Here is a 19,390-nt window from a genome sequence, read left to right on the forward strand (position 1 = left end):
TTTGATTTGTTTCTTAAATATGAAAAAAATATTGACAAGATTATTTAATTATTCAATTAGAAATGTGTTAAGAATATGTATGGTAAAAATTTGTTTCTTGTTTCCAGTGTTTTGTCATCAACTCCTTCCAAAACTGTCAGTGATCTTTAATTTCTATAACTTGGATAATTATAACTTTTTGAAAAAACAATTGAATTTCTTCAGTTGTTTTGCTCACTCATCCCCCCCCCCCCCCATATCAAAAATATACAAACATATACCATAAAAATGTATCATAGTTAAAACAAATAATCAAGATTTTTAATAATACTGATTTATAATTTAAACCCGACAATGGCCCATTAATTACAGTGATTTGTAATAAAATCATTTTATAACTTTCTATATACTTGCTAAGAGTTTACATTTTACATCTCCTGGTCCTAAAATGTTTTTCCAGCTTACTAGTATTAGTAAAAGTAAAAATGTATGTCAGCAGAAGATTTCTTTCTTCAATTGTTTTTACAATGTTCAGAAAGTAAATCTTGGCCTATATAGAAGAGAAACTTCTTTTTAGAAAACAGCTAAATGCAATGCCAAGAGCAAAAACAACAAGTTTTGAGCATCAAAATGACAAAAGAACACCCAACTGTGGACTAGAACTGATATAAAATTATGTGCAGAAAAAACAGGGGTTCAACGTCATTCTATTCCATGAGCAAAAATCATGACTAGCCCAGGGTTAAGAAGCATATCTGCATTCATGTGGCTGTTATCACATGTCATTACAACAACAGCCTGTTTTCCAGGGATTCGTTTACAGACGTAGTTTTCGTATTGTCTACGATTTGTCTGTCGTGTCTCCAAGGTACTGAGCCCTGGGGGCCACCTCCGCTCATGAGCATTTTCCATAAGGTCATTGATTATATGTGGTGGACAGCCACTTTCACTTAGTGCCCTCTTCACCATCGCCTGCAACACAATATCGGGTGTTGATATCATTCCTCCCCACCGTGTAACTCTAGCTCTCTGGAGAGAGCTGGACCATCTGAAATAAAGAACATTACTTAGAGTTAAAAAAATACAGTCCTAACATAAATTTGAAAAAATTCTAAAACAAAAAATGTTATAAAGGATTTATGTAACGGCTTTATTCATAACATAGCAAATATATAAATAAAACACTGTTTAAGTCCAAGTGATAAAAAACATGATTAATTCCAGGCAATTTAAGAGAAACAAAATAACAATCACACACACAAGCTGCCAGCCTACTCAAGTAGTCAATACGTTTTACTTTCTAAAACAAGACAAAATAAAATAAACTTAGATTATTGTAGCACAAGAATTACTATTACTTAAAAAACAAAATGAAAAAAAACATGAAAAGCCTGATGTTTGCTACACCCACCGAGAGATCTCATCAAGTCCAATAGATTCCATAAGACTTGGGACAGAAGGACTGGATAACCTGAAGGAATGTATATGTTCCTAAAAGGAATAAAAAAAAAGCTTAAGTGACACTGTTATAAGTGCTCATAGAATAAATGACTTGTAAGAGAGAACAAAATGTCTAAGAGTGTTTAGTAGAACTGATAATAGTAAAAAAATAAGGTTTACTAGAACATGTCAAAAATAGAAAAACCAACTTCTGAGTGATTTTTCTCTGTAATTGTATTTTCCATTAAATTTTAAGTTTGGTTTAACTGTTGTTAAGCACAAACCCACATAATGGGCCATCTATTCTTTTCTCACCACAAGTACTGAAAACCAATTTTTAGTGTTGTAGGCCTGAGACTGGGGGGATTTTTCTTTGTTTTTAATTAAGCTATCTTAGCTTTGCCCACCACGGGTATCAAGACCCAACTTCTAGCATTGTAAGTATGCAGACAAACTGCTGTGCCACTGGGGGGCTAAATTTTAAGATTAATTATTTTCTAACAGCTAAATATATTCCAAACAAACTGTCTTTCTGACCACCCTGAATTGGGCGTGATCATTTACAGATTAGGTATATGGGAGTTATAGTTCATTACACTAACAGATCATTGTTTCATGAAATAAATGGTGTTTATTCATCTTATCAAAGAAGCATTGTGAAGTATACTTACTGCATAATTAAAGTTAGAGCACAATGTTTTCTTTATTTAACTCTAAAACATTCAAGATAGTTTTGTGAACAGTAAATATCTGTGACTTAAGGCAAGTAGGGTAATAAAGATAAATTAAAGCCTAACTATGACATCACTTTACAGTAGAGATCACTGCCCAGGTAGATAGGAATTATAATATGTAAACAAATTACTGAATTAATGTCAGTATTAATTAAACTATGGATGTTAATGCAGTAACAAGCGTACATATTACACTTTCAATTTATGTCAACAATGACAATGTTTGTAATTAATTTTAAAAAACTAATTAAAAAACAGTCTTATAACAAATATATTATTTGCATACTCATCTATACGTATTGTTTTTGTAAATATGTATACAAGATTTCCATTTTAATTACAGTAAAATAAAAAATACCAGCTATATCAAGTAAGTATGGACTGTTCTTTGCCAACATTTTGACTCCACATCTGCAACCTCTTATTGTAGAACAGTTATACGTGAGAATGCTAACTACCCTAGTCCACAGTAGTCCAACAGTCTGTAAGATGCTATTGATATCTTGATGGATATTGAGAGCTTTGTTTTGCAAAAGCCAGATGAATGGTTACTACCTTCCCCTCCATTGTATCATATACACAAGCCTGAATTTATGATCTTATTCACTGAAAAGTTAGTGGCTTCATCTACATGTTTTGTAAAGTGCTACCTAACTGTTTATAAAGTGTTTGCATATGATTTACACTTCCTTGACATATTAGATCAATTAGATCAGTAATCATGACAGTGTTCACTAACAAACACACATTAGTAACTTGAGATCTGGCTCATGATTTGTTATGCTTATCCTCCAAGTAGTTGGCACGACACCTGTAAAGGCTTGGTTACATAAAGGTGCTTAGAATAGTTTGATATGCTGTTTATCTTCCCTATGGTCATTATGAAGGACCCTTTTGCCATTGATTAAATAATTCAAACAGCTATTACAAACAATATAAAAACACTGTCCAGGAATATCAGTTTTCTGTAACAACTATGCATATGAGCCATTTTGAAGAGTCTATTTCTTTACACCACTGCCAATACCATTTATTTTTAACACAATTATCAATGAGTGTTGTGTCATCTCCACATTTCAAGAAAACCATCATACAGTCAACGATAATGTGAGTTACAAAAAATAGGGCAATAGAGTTGACAGAAATGATGATTGCCATTTAGGGGCACATTATAAAACCAAGAACAAAATGCAGTTTGTACATTTAGTAATACAATAAACTCCCACCTCCTGCAAATAGTTGGCAAAACTAAGCAGCATGGTTTACACATACTATGTTCTGAAATAAATGCAGGGGAACACAATTTTCCCTCACTTTGTTCATCCCTTTTTCAAACTTTTTGATTTTATAGGTACATGAACTAGTATAGAATGTGAGATCATTCTGTTTTTTCCAATATTTTGAGGTTTCAAAACAACAGTAGACACGCTGCAATTTGAAACTGTTGCACTTCCATAAATTTCAGGGCAAACTTCTTTTAAGTCCTATAGTACATTTAATCAAGTTATAGAATTAAAAAATAGCCTTTCTCTTTCAATAAATTTATAAAAATATTATTAATGAAATATGAGTACTCTGAGGTTACTTTTGTTAATGGAATGTAAAAAAAATTAACTTAAAAATTTAATTTTGTAAAAAAACATAATAGTTTTATTTATTTTTATTTAATGCCAAGTAAAATGATGCCTTCATAATAAGCAGAACATGAAGCAATATGAAGTTAAATTAAAAATAAAAATATCAATATTTATCAAATACTTTTCTATTCTGTTTCTGCAGTAAAAAAATGTAATTTAAAAAATAGTAATATTTACATGCACACTAGTATACTAGATGTAGGATATTTGTAAAGTGATGGCAACTTGAAGGGAATGGACTCTCTTGAATTGATTTCTTATCAATTACTCTTTTAGTGATTCTTATCCCAGTAGTGATTTATAATAAAATAAATACACTTTTTGACTGAGCTAAATGAAGTGTGATTCTAACTATCTAGAAAGATTACAGATCAGTCACTCATTTCCTCAGTACACTAACAGAGTATATCCAGTTTAACAAATTACAAATGCATTAGTCTCTTCCTGAGAAAGTTCAACAAAGCCTGATAGAATAATAAATAATTATATACTTTCTTTTTACTCTGCCACCTACTTGAATCAAGACATTTTCCCTAACTAAACACATCTACACTAACAGTAGCATGATAGACCATATGTATCCAGAAGAAACTGCAGCTTCCAGACAGCATTAAAAAACATAAGCATAATTTACAATAACCATTTACCTTGCTGACAGAACCTTTCACTATATATTAAACATATCATTAATACTTCAGCTTACAACAAAACCATACAAGGACACTTTTATGAAAAACAATCTAAAAATATGTCATACCAAAGCCTCAATATCTGCAGCTACTGAACAGACTAAAATACTTTGAGACTGAAAAATCCAATGACAATGTGTCACTGAATTAAAAGGTTTAAAAGAAACACAATATATATATATAAGTAAATTTAGATATAACATCTAAAATTAACTTGAGTTAACTTCCAACTATTTTCACTTAAAAAATAATTTGCTTTAAAGTTGACCCGACAGAAATTGCCATATTTTGGTGTCAGTGTTAACAAAAGAGTCCTACAGACCAATTTCTCATATAAAAGTTTGCATATGTTTAAAGCCCAAATTCTGGCTTCAAGAAATACGAGACTTCAAAAACGTCATAAAACCTAATTTTGATGTTGATGAAAAGTCTTCCCAAAGGAAAGCTATCTTTAATCAATCATTCCATTTTCGCCTTGATTCGCATTATAAAAACAGTATTTAAAAAGTTCATGACATCTAGAACACACTGCACATTTAGTAGAAACAATAAGTATTCTTCAGTTATTTCTTATGACTATTGTTGGTTGAGGTTTGATTAATCATATCTAAGTCTTTCAATCATTGAATGACCTAAGAAAATGAAACTGGTTACAATGAGAACAAATTAACTTATTCTTACTATCACATTCAACTTTGTAGTTTTCTTGTCCCATTTTGATTGGATTCTCAAATTTCTAGACAATTTCTCTTTATGATAACTTTAACTTCACCATGACTGCATTCACACAAACATTACACCTTCCAACTAGGATAAACATGACTTTCAAATATTATCTCAGTATATATTTGTGAGATAGCAACTTCTATTTTTTTTTATGGTTCATAGTTGTGTTTACCATTAATTTATTATTTCTTTCTATCATTTAGTTTATCTATGAATTTTTAGTTGCATTCAAATGCTAACAAACTTTCTAGCTAATCACTTGTATTTTGAGTAAATATGTATGATGAAATTGACAACAACTTCCCTAGATAATATTAATGTAACAGAAGATTATGTAAATTTATGATCATATGAGGTGTACTCTCATGACCTAATTAGTGAATAAATACCCTGCCAGAAGTTTAATCAAGAATGTGAGTCACAAGATAGTTAGAGAAAGATACAGTTAGTGAATTATTGCTGTTTATCACATGATACTGTTACTAACATTGAAAGGTGTTTTTGTGTTGCTGCATTTTATTGGAATTAGGTTTTTTCTTTTTGGTTCTTTTTCCTGATTTCATTATTTATTAACTGTGTTTTGGTAAGTGTTTAATTTATTTCAATGTGTTGTTATTAATCAATAAATTGCTTTTTTGTTGTTGAACCCCTTATTGTAGCAGCATGTTCATTTTAGACTGTTATATATTGACTACTTTAGAAATAGTCACGTCTTCTATAGAAAAATTACTTTGTAAAAGACAGTGAGCTTTCACCAAAATCTTCACAGAAATGAGAGGAAGAACTAATTTGCAATGAGCACAAAAGTTGTATTGTTTGGAAGCTCTAATACCAAATTATTGTTGAAAGTGCAATTTTGATACTTTTTATAATTTGTTGGATATTGTGTTACTGTTTTTGAATTGTTCATAAAGCTACTCGGGATATTTGCAATAGCCATATCTAATTTTAATGTGATAGATGAGTGAAGGCAGGTAGTCAACACCACTAACTCATGAGCTACTCTAATTGAACAGCAAGGATTTACCATCACTCTTATAACACACACTCATGGCCCAAAAGTTACGATTTCCTTTTTTATTTTACAGTAATAGTGTGTTAAGTACAGAACTTATTCTAAACACTGGACCATACTCAGCCATATATGTTGTGATGAACAAAACAACCATTAATTTCTATACATTGAACTCCAAATTTTTAGGATAAATTAACAAATACAAAGCTAACTGAAGATATGTTGGCTAATAAAAAATTTACTTCAACAATGTTTTATTTTACAGGGTCACATACTTTGGAAATTGGTCCAATTTTCAGCATTAATATACATCTAGATTTACTTTTGGAATTTTACTTTTTGGAAGATTGTATTTTTCCCTCAACAGCAAACAACAATAAAAATCTAAAGTGTTGATTACATTAGTAAAAACAGTTCAATTTGAGAAACAGTTACCAATCAAATCAAGAAATATTCAATAAAATCCTAACAGTTTAACATCCTATGAATTCTATATGCTCTAAATGTTTTTTCCAAGAATCTGGTAAACAAATTCATGGTTGTAGAAATTCATAGAGTTAAGAACAAATCACACCTTGAGCATGTTAATCTCTCGTTTTTGTTCACTTAGCTCCTGTTGAAACTGTTTCATTTTCTGTTGTTGACTTTCCACCAAAGCTCGAAGTTCTTTGATACAGTTGTGATCCTAAATCAACAGTATAAAAAAATGCACTACCTGTAATCTAACAATATAACTAAGTGCATTATTTACATATACATAAAACTACTATTAATTATTTAGTGCATGACTAATAAGCACATTACGGTATAAAGTGTTTCAAAGTAATTTTTCACACAATTAGAAGACTCAGAACTTGAATTTCAAAACACTTTCTTAGAATAGCTTAGAATATCTGTTTAACTTAACCCACCTGCTACCAAATTATGTGCTACTGATTAAGAAATGAACTGACAAAAATAATAATCATAAAAACATCTCCCATAAAAACAGCTAATTCTTATAACAAGATGTCAAAGTATTTTTTACAAAACAAGATTAATAGTCATTTATTTTATGAAAAAAATATTGGGAAATATTTATGATTAGTATTTTAAAGTATCATATGATAAATGACTGAGTATAATTTCAAGTTATATCTTTAATCCTTTTTTCAACTGTTTTCTCTGGAGTATGTGAGCATATCATGCATTTCCTACCCCTTAGCTTTTAGACAATTTTTCAAACCTTCAGATAAAAAGAGCAAGATCAGTACAAGACTACAAAAATGACACTCAAACTAAAGAGCTTAAATGAACTTAAGAACAATCAAGTGTAAGAGTGCAAATTTATGAAGATGAATTATTAGATGAAACTCATTAAAATCAACTTTGAGTATTTTCTGTTACATCCACTGATATTAAATGCTTTTTTTTCTTTATCATTTAAAAGTTTAGATGTATTGTTTTTGTTTCTGGTTAGCATATTTTTCTATCCTCCTAAACATACCTTAAGCTCATCCATGGGAACAACTAATCCACATCCTTGTTCACATTGTACGGGCCTTCTTGGGTTATGCTCGCATCCTTCTAGATGTGATGAAAGTCTATCAAGCTTCACCACTGCAGCACACCCAAAGGTAGAGTTATCACAGGAAATAAGGAGTCGAGACAAAAGATTACGAAGAATACGAGGCACAGACTTGAGCTGTAGTGGTGTAATAGGAGTTCGATCAACGGGGCATGTCTGTTGCCGAGTAAGCCACTCATGGATACAGATTCGACAGAAAGCATGTTCACACTGAGGTGCCTAGCAAGTGAAAATAGCAAAACACAAATTAATACATAAAGAAATAATGTGCCTCTTAATATTAATTATGCCAATGAAATTAAATGGTCATTTTTTTTTCAGCCTACATAACAACAATGTGTTAATACTTTTGAAATAACACAAATTATTTTTCTTAGACCTTTACATAGATATTTTGTACATAAAGTTTATAAATAAATAGATAAATTTACAAAATATCTACCTGTTTGAACTTTTCATTTTTAATTAATAAATCTGCAAGTTTTAACAATCCTGTAATTTTTTATCTTGACATCTCAATAATATAAATAACCAATTTGTGTATCATGTTAAAAAGGCTAGAAACAGTATAGTTTGAAAGGAATAGTGGTTCTCCTATGATTATATGTCAGGTCTGAAAGTATCATAGAACACTAGAAATATATCTTCATACTTAATATACATCAACTGAAAGTAAAATTGTTATATTCTCATTACAGTATTTCAAGTTATTGAATCATATTATAAACAGTTATGTTTAGTAAACAAGATGTTGTCTAAAGAAATTACCCTCTCACTTGTTAAGTTGCATACACTACTTATATTTACTGTGATAGGCTTACATTATTACAGGCACTGCACATTGACCAACTGTTCAACCCTAATTTTATTGCCAACCATTCTATTACATAAATGAATAAACAAGAACACATTAATTTAAAATATTGTAAAATTCCACTCAAACTTGGTTATTTGCAATGAGGTGTCGACGACACATGAGCTTGCACAACAACAGCTAGGGAAGGCAATGCAGTGACAGAAGAAGTAGCGTTATGACCAGATGGTGAAGGTGAGACATTCCAACACATTGACTGGGTATGTTTGTGATATGTGTCACCAACAGGAAGACTGGTCTGTACCTGATGCTCTGATGAGTTGGTTCCCTAATGTACGAGATACAGCATAAGCAAGGCATGCAAAAGCACATGAAGCATATTGAAAAACTGCATCCATATTTTGGGGGGGGGCGGTGACCAAGAAGTCAGAGGAAGATGAGGATGCTGCCTCAAGTCACCACGACCCACTTGAAAGTGGAAAGGAGGCAGCAGACACCTACCAGGTAGTCTTTGAAGAGGTAGATGACGAGTTGGTGAAAATAGAAGCTGTTGCCAGTTCCAATTGGCAGTTGAACAGCCAATGTCAGCCTCTTGACAGATCAATCTTAGCAGCTAGGACAGTCAGGTAGTCGAAAGATTGCTGACTGAAAAGGTGTAATGATTTTTGCTTTCTGAGCCCCAGGTAGTAATGTGAAATACCGTGCAGATATTATACTGTATGGTTGCTGCTTGACCTTTACAGATAGGACATTCAAGTAGTTGGATGACTATTGATCAAAAAGGGTGTCATGAACTCTTGCTTTCCAAGTCACAGTGGGTTTCTGATGTGAAACATTGACCAAGGTTCCAAGAACATCACTCCAAGGATCTAGTGAAGCAGTGAGGACTCTGTAATGTAAAACTCAATGTCAACTGGATCTAACCTTGATCTTTGTGGGAGATACTCCAGATCTAGTAAACAAGAAACTCAGCCTTCTCTGAGTGTGATGGTGATTGATTATGGTAGGTACCGTGACAAATTTTAATCTTGGTAAATAGACTTTTAATTCAAAAGCCTCTTTTTTCTTTTCACCAATGATTATTTCATGAAGCCTGAAACAAAAATGAGTAGAATTTGATGGTGCATAGATGTCACAACCATGGGTAGCTTCAGCAGGAAGCATGTAAGGTACCAAAGTTGGTCATGCAGCTCCTGGAGGCAAGCATTAGTAACTACTAGAGTACTTGACAAAGAGTAATGGTGGCATACATACATGCAAATGTGTGTGTAGTAGCATGTGCATGCATGAAACATTACATGAAGTCCTTCATAAATGTTCTAAGCAAACTAAAACAAATGAAGCAACCACACACAAAGAATAAAAATAAAATGATAAGAAAGAGAAATGAAGGAAAAAAAAAGAGAAATAAGAGAAAACATGTAAACAAAGAACTTGATCCCGATGTTAAGAATTCATAAGTAAGAAGTTGACTGTTTTGAATTAATCTGCAAGGTATTAACGGAAAATACAGTGCACCTCTGATTTTCATTAATGCCAGGAGAATATTTCAATTTCGAAATTGAGACATTTGACAGGTTTGTGAATATTTTGTGGAAAAGACAATGGAAACAGAGGATCCCACAAAGCCATGAGAGAGTAAACACAGTTTAACTGGAGTTTTCAAGAACACAGTTTACTGTGGTTCTGACACAGTTTTATATGATGTTTCTCTGAGCACAGTTTAAGGATATTCTAAATTCAATTTGACTGAAATGCCATTCATCAAGGAGTGTCCATGTCCAGGAGTCAGGCGCCCAGGAAGATCTTATGCCACCATTGTAAATGTGCAACTTCCTTCAATGAGTCATCAGGACCATTCTCAGAGAACTGTGAGGGTACAGTTCCCAGAAAAGCTGCCAAAAATTATTTAACACTGCCCAACTGCTGGAGTAGGTTACGTTGCTAAAAAAAGAACTGCCATGAGATGCCCACAGAATGGACAGAATGGAGAATTTACTGAGGTGGAGGGTAACTGGTATAAGAAGGAGTTGTGATGCTTCCAGGCTAAGCTTTAGAACACCAAAAATGCCAAAGAAATGAGAATTGGCCAATCACAAAATAACATTGACCCTGGAGAGTCTGCAAGTGAAGATGTGGTCAGTGGAAGTACAGTGTCAAACAATCTCAAAGAAGGACCTAATAAAGTGTGTATATATATATATTTCCTGTTTTCCTTATTTCCTAATGATGATGTCCTTGCTCTTACATGCACGTAAGCGTGTATGTAAAAGCAGGGAATTTTTTGTGTTTTCCTGACATGTATGTGAAAGTAAAATAAGATTGCAATGTTTCCTTATGCACATCCACGAGTGTACATGCTTGCAAGGGTTGAAAGATTTGTTAATTTAGTAACTTTTTTACATTTTGTGAAAGGATTAATTCTCTGATTTTTTCCTTCATGATTTTACATGTTAAAGTGTTAGTTTCAATTTTAATTTTGGTGTTTATTTTTTTATTTTCATTCTGTGTTATGAAACAATTTTGATTTCTGTTCATGTAACAAACAAATTTAATCTTACTGTTTTCTTTAGTATTTTGAGTTTAGATTTTTAATGGCAGCATTTAAAAAGCCTTAGTTCTTTTTTTAGTTTTGCGTTAGACTGCCTTCTTTTAAAATGGGTGGGATATCTCTGCATTTTGGTTATTTCTTCCTTTATTTTTTATCTTTTACTTTCTGTGATTGTACATACATGCCTACACTTTATCAATTCATTGTTAAAGGGTAACATTATGCTATGTGATATTTTATTTTGGTATTGAGAATTTAAACTTACTTTTTTTTTATTTACTTTTGAACCCGAGTTGAAATTTTCAGTTACCTTAAATTTTGCTAACTGAATTATGGCTGAAAGAATTTTCTTATAGTAGAATTTAATACTGTTAAGGACAAGAAATCATGCTTTCAATTTCACTCAAAACCTTCTTTCACTAAAGTTTTAGGTATTTTTTATTTCATTGTTAAAGGGTTATTTTTTATTATGTACTGACTGTAATTCATTGTTAAAGAGTTCTTGTGTTGTCTGTGTGATGTGAAAGTGATTTTAGGAATAAAGTTAAAGTACTTCTGGATCATGTTGTGAGCTTAAAGGATAATTGGTGTCAAAATTAACTTTAATTGTCAGCATGAGGACAGACCTGAGAGAGAGATAAGGAAGGAATCTGAGGTACATGCATATAATTGGCTACCTACCTTTTCTAGTAACACAGAATTTCTTTAAACTATTGATTATTCAGTTTCCACACTGTCAGTAGCAACATGTGGTCGAGGGATGCTAACACTATCTTGTTCTAGCTGCTTTACCCTTTGTACTCTTGGTAGGTGATATTTTCTGCATGCAGGGATATTTCAATGATGTATATTAACCCGGGGTTAAATAATTTGAAACTGAAATATATTTTGCTGGCTGATTATGACATTGACTAAAAACAAAAATAGGATACTAGGTGACACAGTCCACTGGAAACATGGGTCACAAGGTGGCACAGCCCACTGGAAACAGAAAGCAGATTAACATTGTGAATTCAAGTATGTTTTCTTAGCCCAGTTTTCCCCTTGATGATCTACAAGAAGGAACTACTTTTTTCTTACTGGAAGATTTTCAGTGTTTGGTGTTGTAGCATTCAATCTTGAGAGAGTGAAAGCTACAAGTCTGAACACTCGCTAGAGAGGAGAATGGACTATCCACTGCCAGTGTGTGTACATGCCTGTTTTTCTGTTTACTGTTAAAATAAAGATTTTGCTCATTCATTCAAAAAGTGTACAGATTCATTACTGTTCCTCCAAGGAGAGAAACACAGTCACATTATCTCACACAAAAAATCCTTGTAAATTTCTGGTCAAACTCTGGAATTATTATGGAACATTCTATCTCACGGTTGTCAAGAAATTAGTTTTAAATGAAAATACCAAATTACATATAAGATAAAAACAAATAAAACCAGTGTACAAACTCCAATGTGAAATGGTAAAATGCACTCCAGTAAGACAAGGTATTTACAACAGGAAATAACATAACATTGGGATACATCATCTATTTTATATACCAACATTGGGATACATCATCTATTTTATATACTAACATACATCCAGCTGGGAACTAATTTCATTCAATATGTTCTATCAGTGTAATATAAAAGTTTCTAAAATCATGCAACATATCTGTCCTCAATCTAAAATTCGCACCCAAAACACCACTTGTCACGTAAACCCGTATCTAATTTATTAAGTTATAAGAGTGGCCTAGGAATACCTCATATGTCCAAAGCTGTTTTTCATAGCTGCTATTTTACTGCTACAGGTACTTCTCATCATAAGGTACTTAAACCACTTTGTAATCCACCACTTTTATTATAAAATTTCAGTAAGTACACAATGAATGTCTTATGTTTATACATCAACCAGAATTTGTGGGTTTACTATTACAAATCAGTAACTTGAAAGATAAGAAAAAATTCATTTTCTCAGAGATTCTTACAAAAAAATCACCTCATTATGCTACAATTTTGTTAGATATTGTGAATGGTCCAGAATGTGAAAAATTGTAAGTTCATTGATAAGAAGTGTTAAGTAATGCACTTGCAGAATAGAATTTTTTGAAACGGTTTCTGGTGTGATAAATGCATTACTTCACTGAGAAAGAGAATGGCTTAGGGGTGACATCATGGAAAATAGCTTAAAACGTTCAGTTGAATTTTTATCTGTAGTAGAAAGATCAAATACAGTTCTATGATCTATTTTTGAGGATTTTAAGATTTTAACATACATTAATCTATGAACAACAAGGAACCATTTGGTCATTCAATGCTGTCCATAGACACCCATTCTGCAGAAAAGTAAAAATTTAAACCTAAACTTTATTTTTTGGGAAAATTTCCCTTTTAAACTCCCATGCTGTATAGTGCTGGCCCCCAGTAATGCCAAAGGCAACTTATTCCATAATTCCATCATGATGGTGAGACATCATTTGGTCCTTCTGCTGCAAGAAGAATATCAACATGATGGTAAGTGTAGAGATGTGCTCCATGGTTTTAAAAATTTGAATTATAAGCAAAAGTATTTTTTTTAGATTTGTAATTGTTTTCTCTGGAACCTAGAAGAACTAAAACAGATTTGATTCTTTTGCAAATTTGTTATGGATTTGAATAAGCTGGCTATCCATGATATATCTGGTGGTGTCATAAAGAGTTTGTAGTACAAATAATAAAGTTCAAGCTCTGAGAGACTAGATTCAGGTATTAGATTTTTCTTTACTAGTTATAAACTTGTGAAGTCATTTTAATTGATGATTTAGTGTGTACTGTTAGTTTCAATTTATCAGATGTTTATTTGATGACATATATATATATATCATATTGTCCAAATTATAAGGCAATGTTTTTTGATAAATAAATAGGATGTAAAATTCATAGTCACCTTATAATCGCAGCTGACCACAGGCCCCTTCCCCCTACTCTAGCCTGTCACATTCCTAATTGTCCAGCATACCTCTATGAAAGCACACCAGATATTCACTCAAGGTCATGGCTAATTCTTGCAACTAATCCACCTGTAGACTGTTCAGTTATAGTATTGATTTAGTGGGCCTAAAAAAGGACATTATGACAGTCAATTTTTTTAAATTTCCCATGGTTTCTGAAAATGGGGGTCGCCTTGTATTCAAGATCGCCCTATAATCGGGCCAATATGGTGTGTGTATATATATATATATATATTGCACACACAAAAAAGTGTATATCTAGTTTGTTCTTCATTCTTTAGTTCCTTTTGATGTGAGTGGGTATGACTTCAATCAATTCAATAGTCTTTTGTCTATTTATGCTCATTGAAAAGATGTCTTAACCGCATGTGCACAGGGTCAGTCCAATGAATAGACCTTGTATTGGAGAAGGACTGTTTACTATAATTCCAAATTTACTGTGTGCATTTAAATGAAATGTGGCAAGATTTTTGTAAAATGTACAAGTATGTTGTACGCAAAAAACTTAGATGTGTTACAAAAGTATCTATACTCGAGATATGTCTGCAAACTGATGATGTCAGTCAGACTCAGACTCTGACAAGTCGGATTGCAAAGTTTACGTGTAGAATAGAAATACTTTTGTCTATCATACAGTTTGCATATTGAACTTGCATGACCTCTGAAATGCAAATGTACAGTTTCAACATCCCTGTATACTGTATCTGGTATTTACTCTCCTCTACTACAAACTGTCCCTAAATCAGCAATGTAGAGTAAAATGAATAGCTGATAATTCTGAAATCAAATATATAATACCATGTTGAGCAGCCCTTTGTAAAACATCATGGCATATGCTTTTTTAACCTATACATGCACATAGGGTTAATGTGGAGCACTTACTTAATATTTCAATATACATGGGATAATAAAGGGTATTTGGACCATCTAGACTATCAAATTTCAAGCTACCACCTTGGTCCAAAAAGTAACACTAATTTAAATGAGTTATTTCTCAGTTTCCATATCTTTCTTCCTTTGTGTGTGTGTGTGTGTCCTTACTACTTGCAGTTTTTAAATTAAAACATCATATGGAGTTATAGATTTCAAAACTCAATAACAATCCTAAAAACCTAAATTCTTGTAATATTAACTTTGTTAACAGTAAAAGAGACTTTCTGTTAGAAAATGAGGCTTACATTCAGCCACATGTTTGGTATATAGAAATACAAGAATTACCGAGTGTCACCGAGTGTAATAATAATAATATATACCTGACAAGAATAAAACTTTACCTTTAAATTGATTTTTATACAATTTGCGAAGAATGTATACTCTCTAATAGAAAATCACCACAGTATATTTCTTATTTTTTGGAACATTCAGTATTACCTGTAATGGTTCCTCAAGAACTCCAGAACAGATGGGGCAAATAAGTTCTTCATCTACCTCCCCATGAAATCGCCTAAGGTCATAACCCATGTCTTTTAGTCACTTTTAAACTAAAAGGGTATAAAAAAATAAGACTTGTTCTTTTCAATCTATTTTACATTACTGTTGATTAAATAAGATTAAAACAAAGTTCAGGTTTGCTGTATTTACATATCTCAACTACATTTTATCATCTATAAAAAAAAAACTTATTCACTCCATGATGTATGGTGCATGCTGTACATTGTAATAATACTTTTTATAAATGACATCAATAATACAGTGATTGTACATATATATCTGGCTTCTTTTCTTTGTTAATGTCATGGAATTTTTTTTCTTTCCAACAACTTCAGGTAAATACTTTGTGTCAAACATATTGAAACTCCTGAATTTAAAATGTTAATTTTATTTAAAATTATGATTTAAAACTTTTTTTTTTAGATGTGTATTATATCAGGTACACTAGGTACAATTTTAAACTTAAACCATTCTTTCAGAATGCATACCCTGCTTCCAAAAAATAAAGTAAACCAAATGCCCTAGATTCTCAAGTTTTGTTCCAAACACACACAAAAAATTCAAAATTCAAAAGTATTATTAAAAAGTGTAAAGCACTAGCTAACATCTGTAGATCATTTCAATACTTTATTAAAAAGCAAATCATTCATAGCTTACTTCTAATGGAGAATCTGTCTTGGTAGTAATCTTCACAACACCATATTCATATATACTGAAATGTTGCCCAGACTAGAACTATATAGCAATGAAGACAGAGTTAAAGAAAACAAAAGCATGATATCAGAGGTGAACTGATATTCGCATATGGCAAAGGAGTTTGCTCCTATATGTAATTTACAACATAGTTTACTAAATAAAAATACATGCAACCTTGTTATTGACCAATCATGTGAGTTACACAGTCAGACAACATTTCCCAATAGGTTTAATAATGATCAATGCCAAAGCTGCTAAATAACTTCTCATGATCTTCTTGCTTATAACAATACAAGAACTAATGTCATTAGATCATTTATATGGATCATTTGAAGAAACTGTTACAATTATTTAGAATCTGTAAGTTGTGACCTGTCCATTTCTGACAGTATGATGAAAGGCATACAGGTTGGATAAAAAAAAACAGATCAAATAAGTCCTAGTACTGAATATCAGCACTAAAATAAGTCCTGATACTAAGTACCAATGATTATACGAAAACTTTCACCCCTGCATGATATACACTATAATTTATAAAATAAAGTACAGGTAGGTTGATTAAATAACATTACACATACAATAAAAATTTAACATGCTGAGAGAGTGTACTACACATTCTTATATACACTATACAGTCAGTGCTACAGTAAAATTTACAAACACTGATGAAACAGTAAATTCCAAACATTTTAGAACACAAAATACTGTAAAGCTATGTCTTAAAAAATATAATGTTTTAAACACTGGTTTAATATACTTCAGATCAATTTTTTAAATTATGATGCCTGAGTTAGAAAAGAGAACAACAACATATTCAAGAGTGACTTCAGAATTAACTAACACTAGTAACACTAACAGAGGCCAAAAACGGCTTAACTACAATTTACAAATATATACAAAATTACCCATCCTTGTTTTGGGCACGTTGAATTTAGTATGTTAGCAGTTCAATTATAACAAGCTATATTCTAACTTATTTAAATTATATTATTCAATTTCCGAATTTTTGATTTAAAGATTAACTTTCAAATTCAAGTTTCATTTTAATATCTACAATTTGAAACAATGAAAATAATTTATTTACTTACAAAAGAGATCTAATCCAAGCTTTATGGGATGTTGTTTATTTTTTTGTTTTTGTTTTTTTTTTATTTTTTTAGGAAAAAAAATTGTGACGTTCAGTTTGGAAGTCTACATAACAATATATCTCTCCCAGCGGCCTTTTTTCATATAATTTTTTTATGGATTATCCCGCACAGTTTTGGTAAAGACTTAAGTGTCGACGACCGTATAGTTGTACGACTACAATCTGCCCTAAACAAGACAAGCTCTCCCTCTGGAAATAAAAACTTAAAATTTTATAATAAAACAAAGGGATTTTGTAATATTTTCGTAGTGTTGCATCACAGTAATATTGATAATAATTTAAATCACATAATTCTTTATTTTTTGCAACGAGATTTATTTCACTTCGCGGCAAAATGCGTAAATAACCCCCTATTTTTGTTGTGAGTTTTAGAGTATGTTTATAATTTAATAATTATAGGTAATGATTGATACATATATGTATACTGAAATTTCAGAAAAATATATAATTACTATAAAGGTGTTTTTAACTGTAGAGTGGATAAAGCAAACAAACAACAACAAAAAATTGAAACAAAAACAGCTTACAATTGGTAAGAAGTAAACATAACCAATGTTGATATGTGATTTTAAATAACAGCATTGCACAATTTCAATGTTTTTAGTTGTTGTTGTTTTTTTGTTAGTTTTTTCAAACCATTTGTTATCCACCAGGCAGAATACAAGAAAATAACTGCTTGGTATACAGTAATAAAGTACTATTAAAAGCCACGATGAATAAAAAAAAACAAATATGACATTACAGCAATTTGGGATATTGCATCAGAAAAATTATTTTAAAAACTTAATCTTTTCCTTATGATTTGTCTGAATTTTTTTAAAAAGTTCTGTTACTTAACGTATAAAGCTGTTAGTTGACTAGTTCTCTCTTTACGATATATGATGGTTTTAGTCACGCTAAAAAATAATATACTGTTACGTCTCTGGTCGTTTTTTAATTTCCCGTAAAAATTCTTTCCGAAGAACTTCAGCTGTACAAATCCTTTCTTAAATAAAACTAGTTTATTCTTTCTAAATACGACTTTGCAATACACTTAATTTCCACTGTCACTTTAACTTAAACACACGCTATAATTCACAACGATTCACGCACTTTACTTCCGACTTGATTCGATTATCTGTCTCTATATCTCCCTATCTGCAATTATATGTCCGCTTTATTTGCCGGGCTTATATACAAAAATAGAGGGCGTCTGGCAAACACTCGAGCCTTCATCATCCTTCTAGAAACTCATCACGTGATACCAGAGTCACGTGACTTCTGCTGTCTTAACAATACAATCCTGCTGAAACATAAAATGTTTGAAGTTTTAATTGAATTTGGAAAAAAGTAACATTGTTTATTTTGTTTTCTGATATTTACGCAGAGCTACTTAAGCTAACTGTCATTAATTTTGAACTGCTACACTAGAGAGAAGGCAGATAGTCAACAAACCCATCACCAATTCTTGAGCTACTTTTATTAGATTGGATAGTTAGATATGACCATCACCTTTGTAACGCTAAAACCCAGGTTTCGATACTCGTGGTGGGAACAGCACAGATAGCTCACTGTGTAGCTTTGTGTTTAATAAACAAACAAGCCAGTAAGTTTCAAGCAGGGTATTGTAACATAAATGGGACAGATTAAAAATCACCATTACAAATCCAATTCGCATATATGTATAAATAACACTTACGTTATTTCGCAGTGCTCTACTTTAATTATAATATCCATCAAAATATGTTTCCTTACTTCGCCAGTCAGTTAGAGCTTTAAAATATCTCTATGTGTTTAAAAAAGTAGCAACATCTTCAAGGAAGTTTCTTATATAATATAATTGACGTTCGCGGTTATTATACACGATGTTAACTTACACCCCCCAGCTTTATAGTCCAAACAAGTTATTTAGCATGTCAGTGTCATGTATATGTGACAATACACAGCGTGGTCACAAGTAAATAGACACCACCTTTTCAGTCATATTCACATGAATTGGTATATTTATAATTTAATG

At 31.7% G+C, this 19,390-nt stretch overlaps 1 protein-coding gene across 1 annotated transcript; it reads right to left on the bottom strand.

Annotated features, from left to right (window-relative positions):
* Positions 1-6: 6 nt before the first annotated feature.
* Positions 7-17,563, bottom strand: LOC106469527 (E3 ubiquitin-protein ligase NRDP1-like). The gene is made up of 6 exons (XM_013930029.2): positions 17,336-17,563; positions 15,492-15,601; positions 7,707-8,006; positions 6,795-6,905; positions 1,391-1,470; positions 7-1,027 (listed from the first exon to the last, which is right to left on the bottom strand). The coding sequence occupies exons 2-6, from the start codon at positions 15,579-15,581 to the stop codon at positions 682-684; spliced, it is 927 nt and encodes a 308-aa protein (XP_013785483.1). The 5' UTR covers positions 15,582-15,601; positions 17,336-17,563; the 3' UTR covers positions 7-681.
* Between the last annotated feature and the right edge of the window lie 1,827 nt (positions 17,564-19,390).

This window comes from Limulus polyphemus, unplaced genomic scaffold, assembly GCF_000517525.1.
Source record: "Limulus polyphemus unplaced genomic scaffold, Limulus_polyphemus-2.1.2 Scaffold97, whole genome shotgun sequence".
Classification (NCBI taxonomy): domain Eukaryota; kingdom Metazoa; phylum Arthropoda; class Merostomata; order Xiphosura; family Limulidae; genus Limulus; species Limulus polyphemus.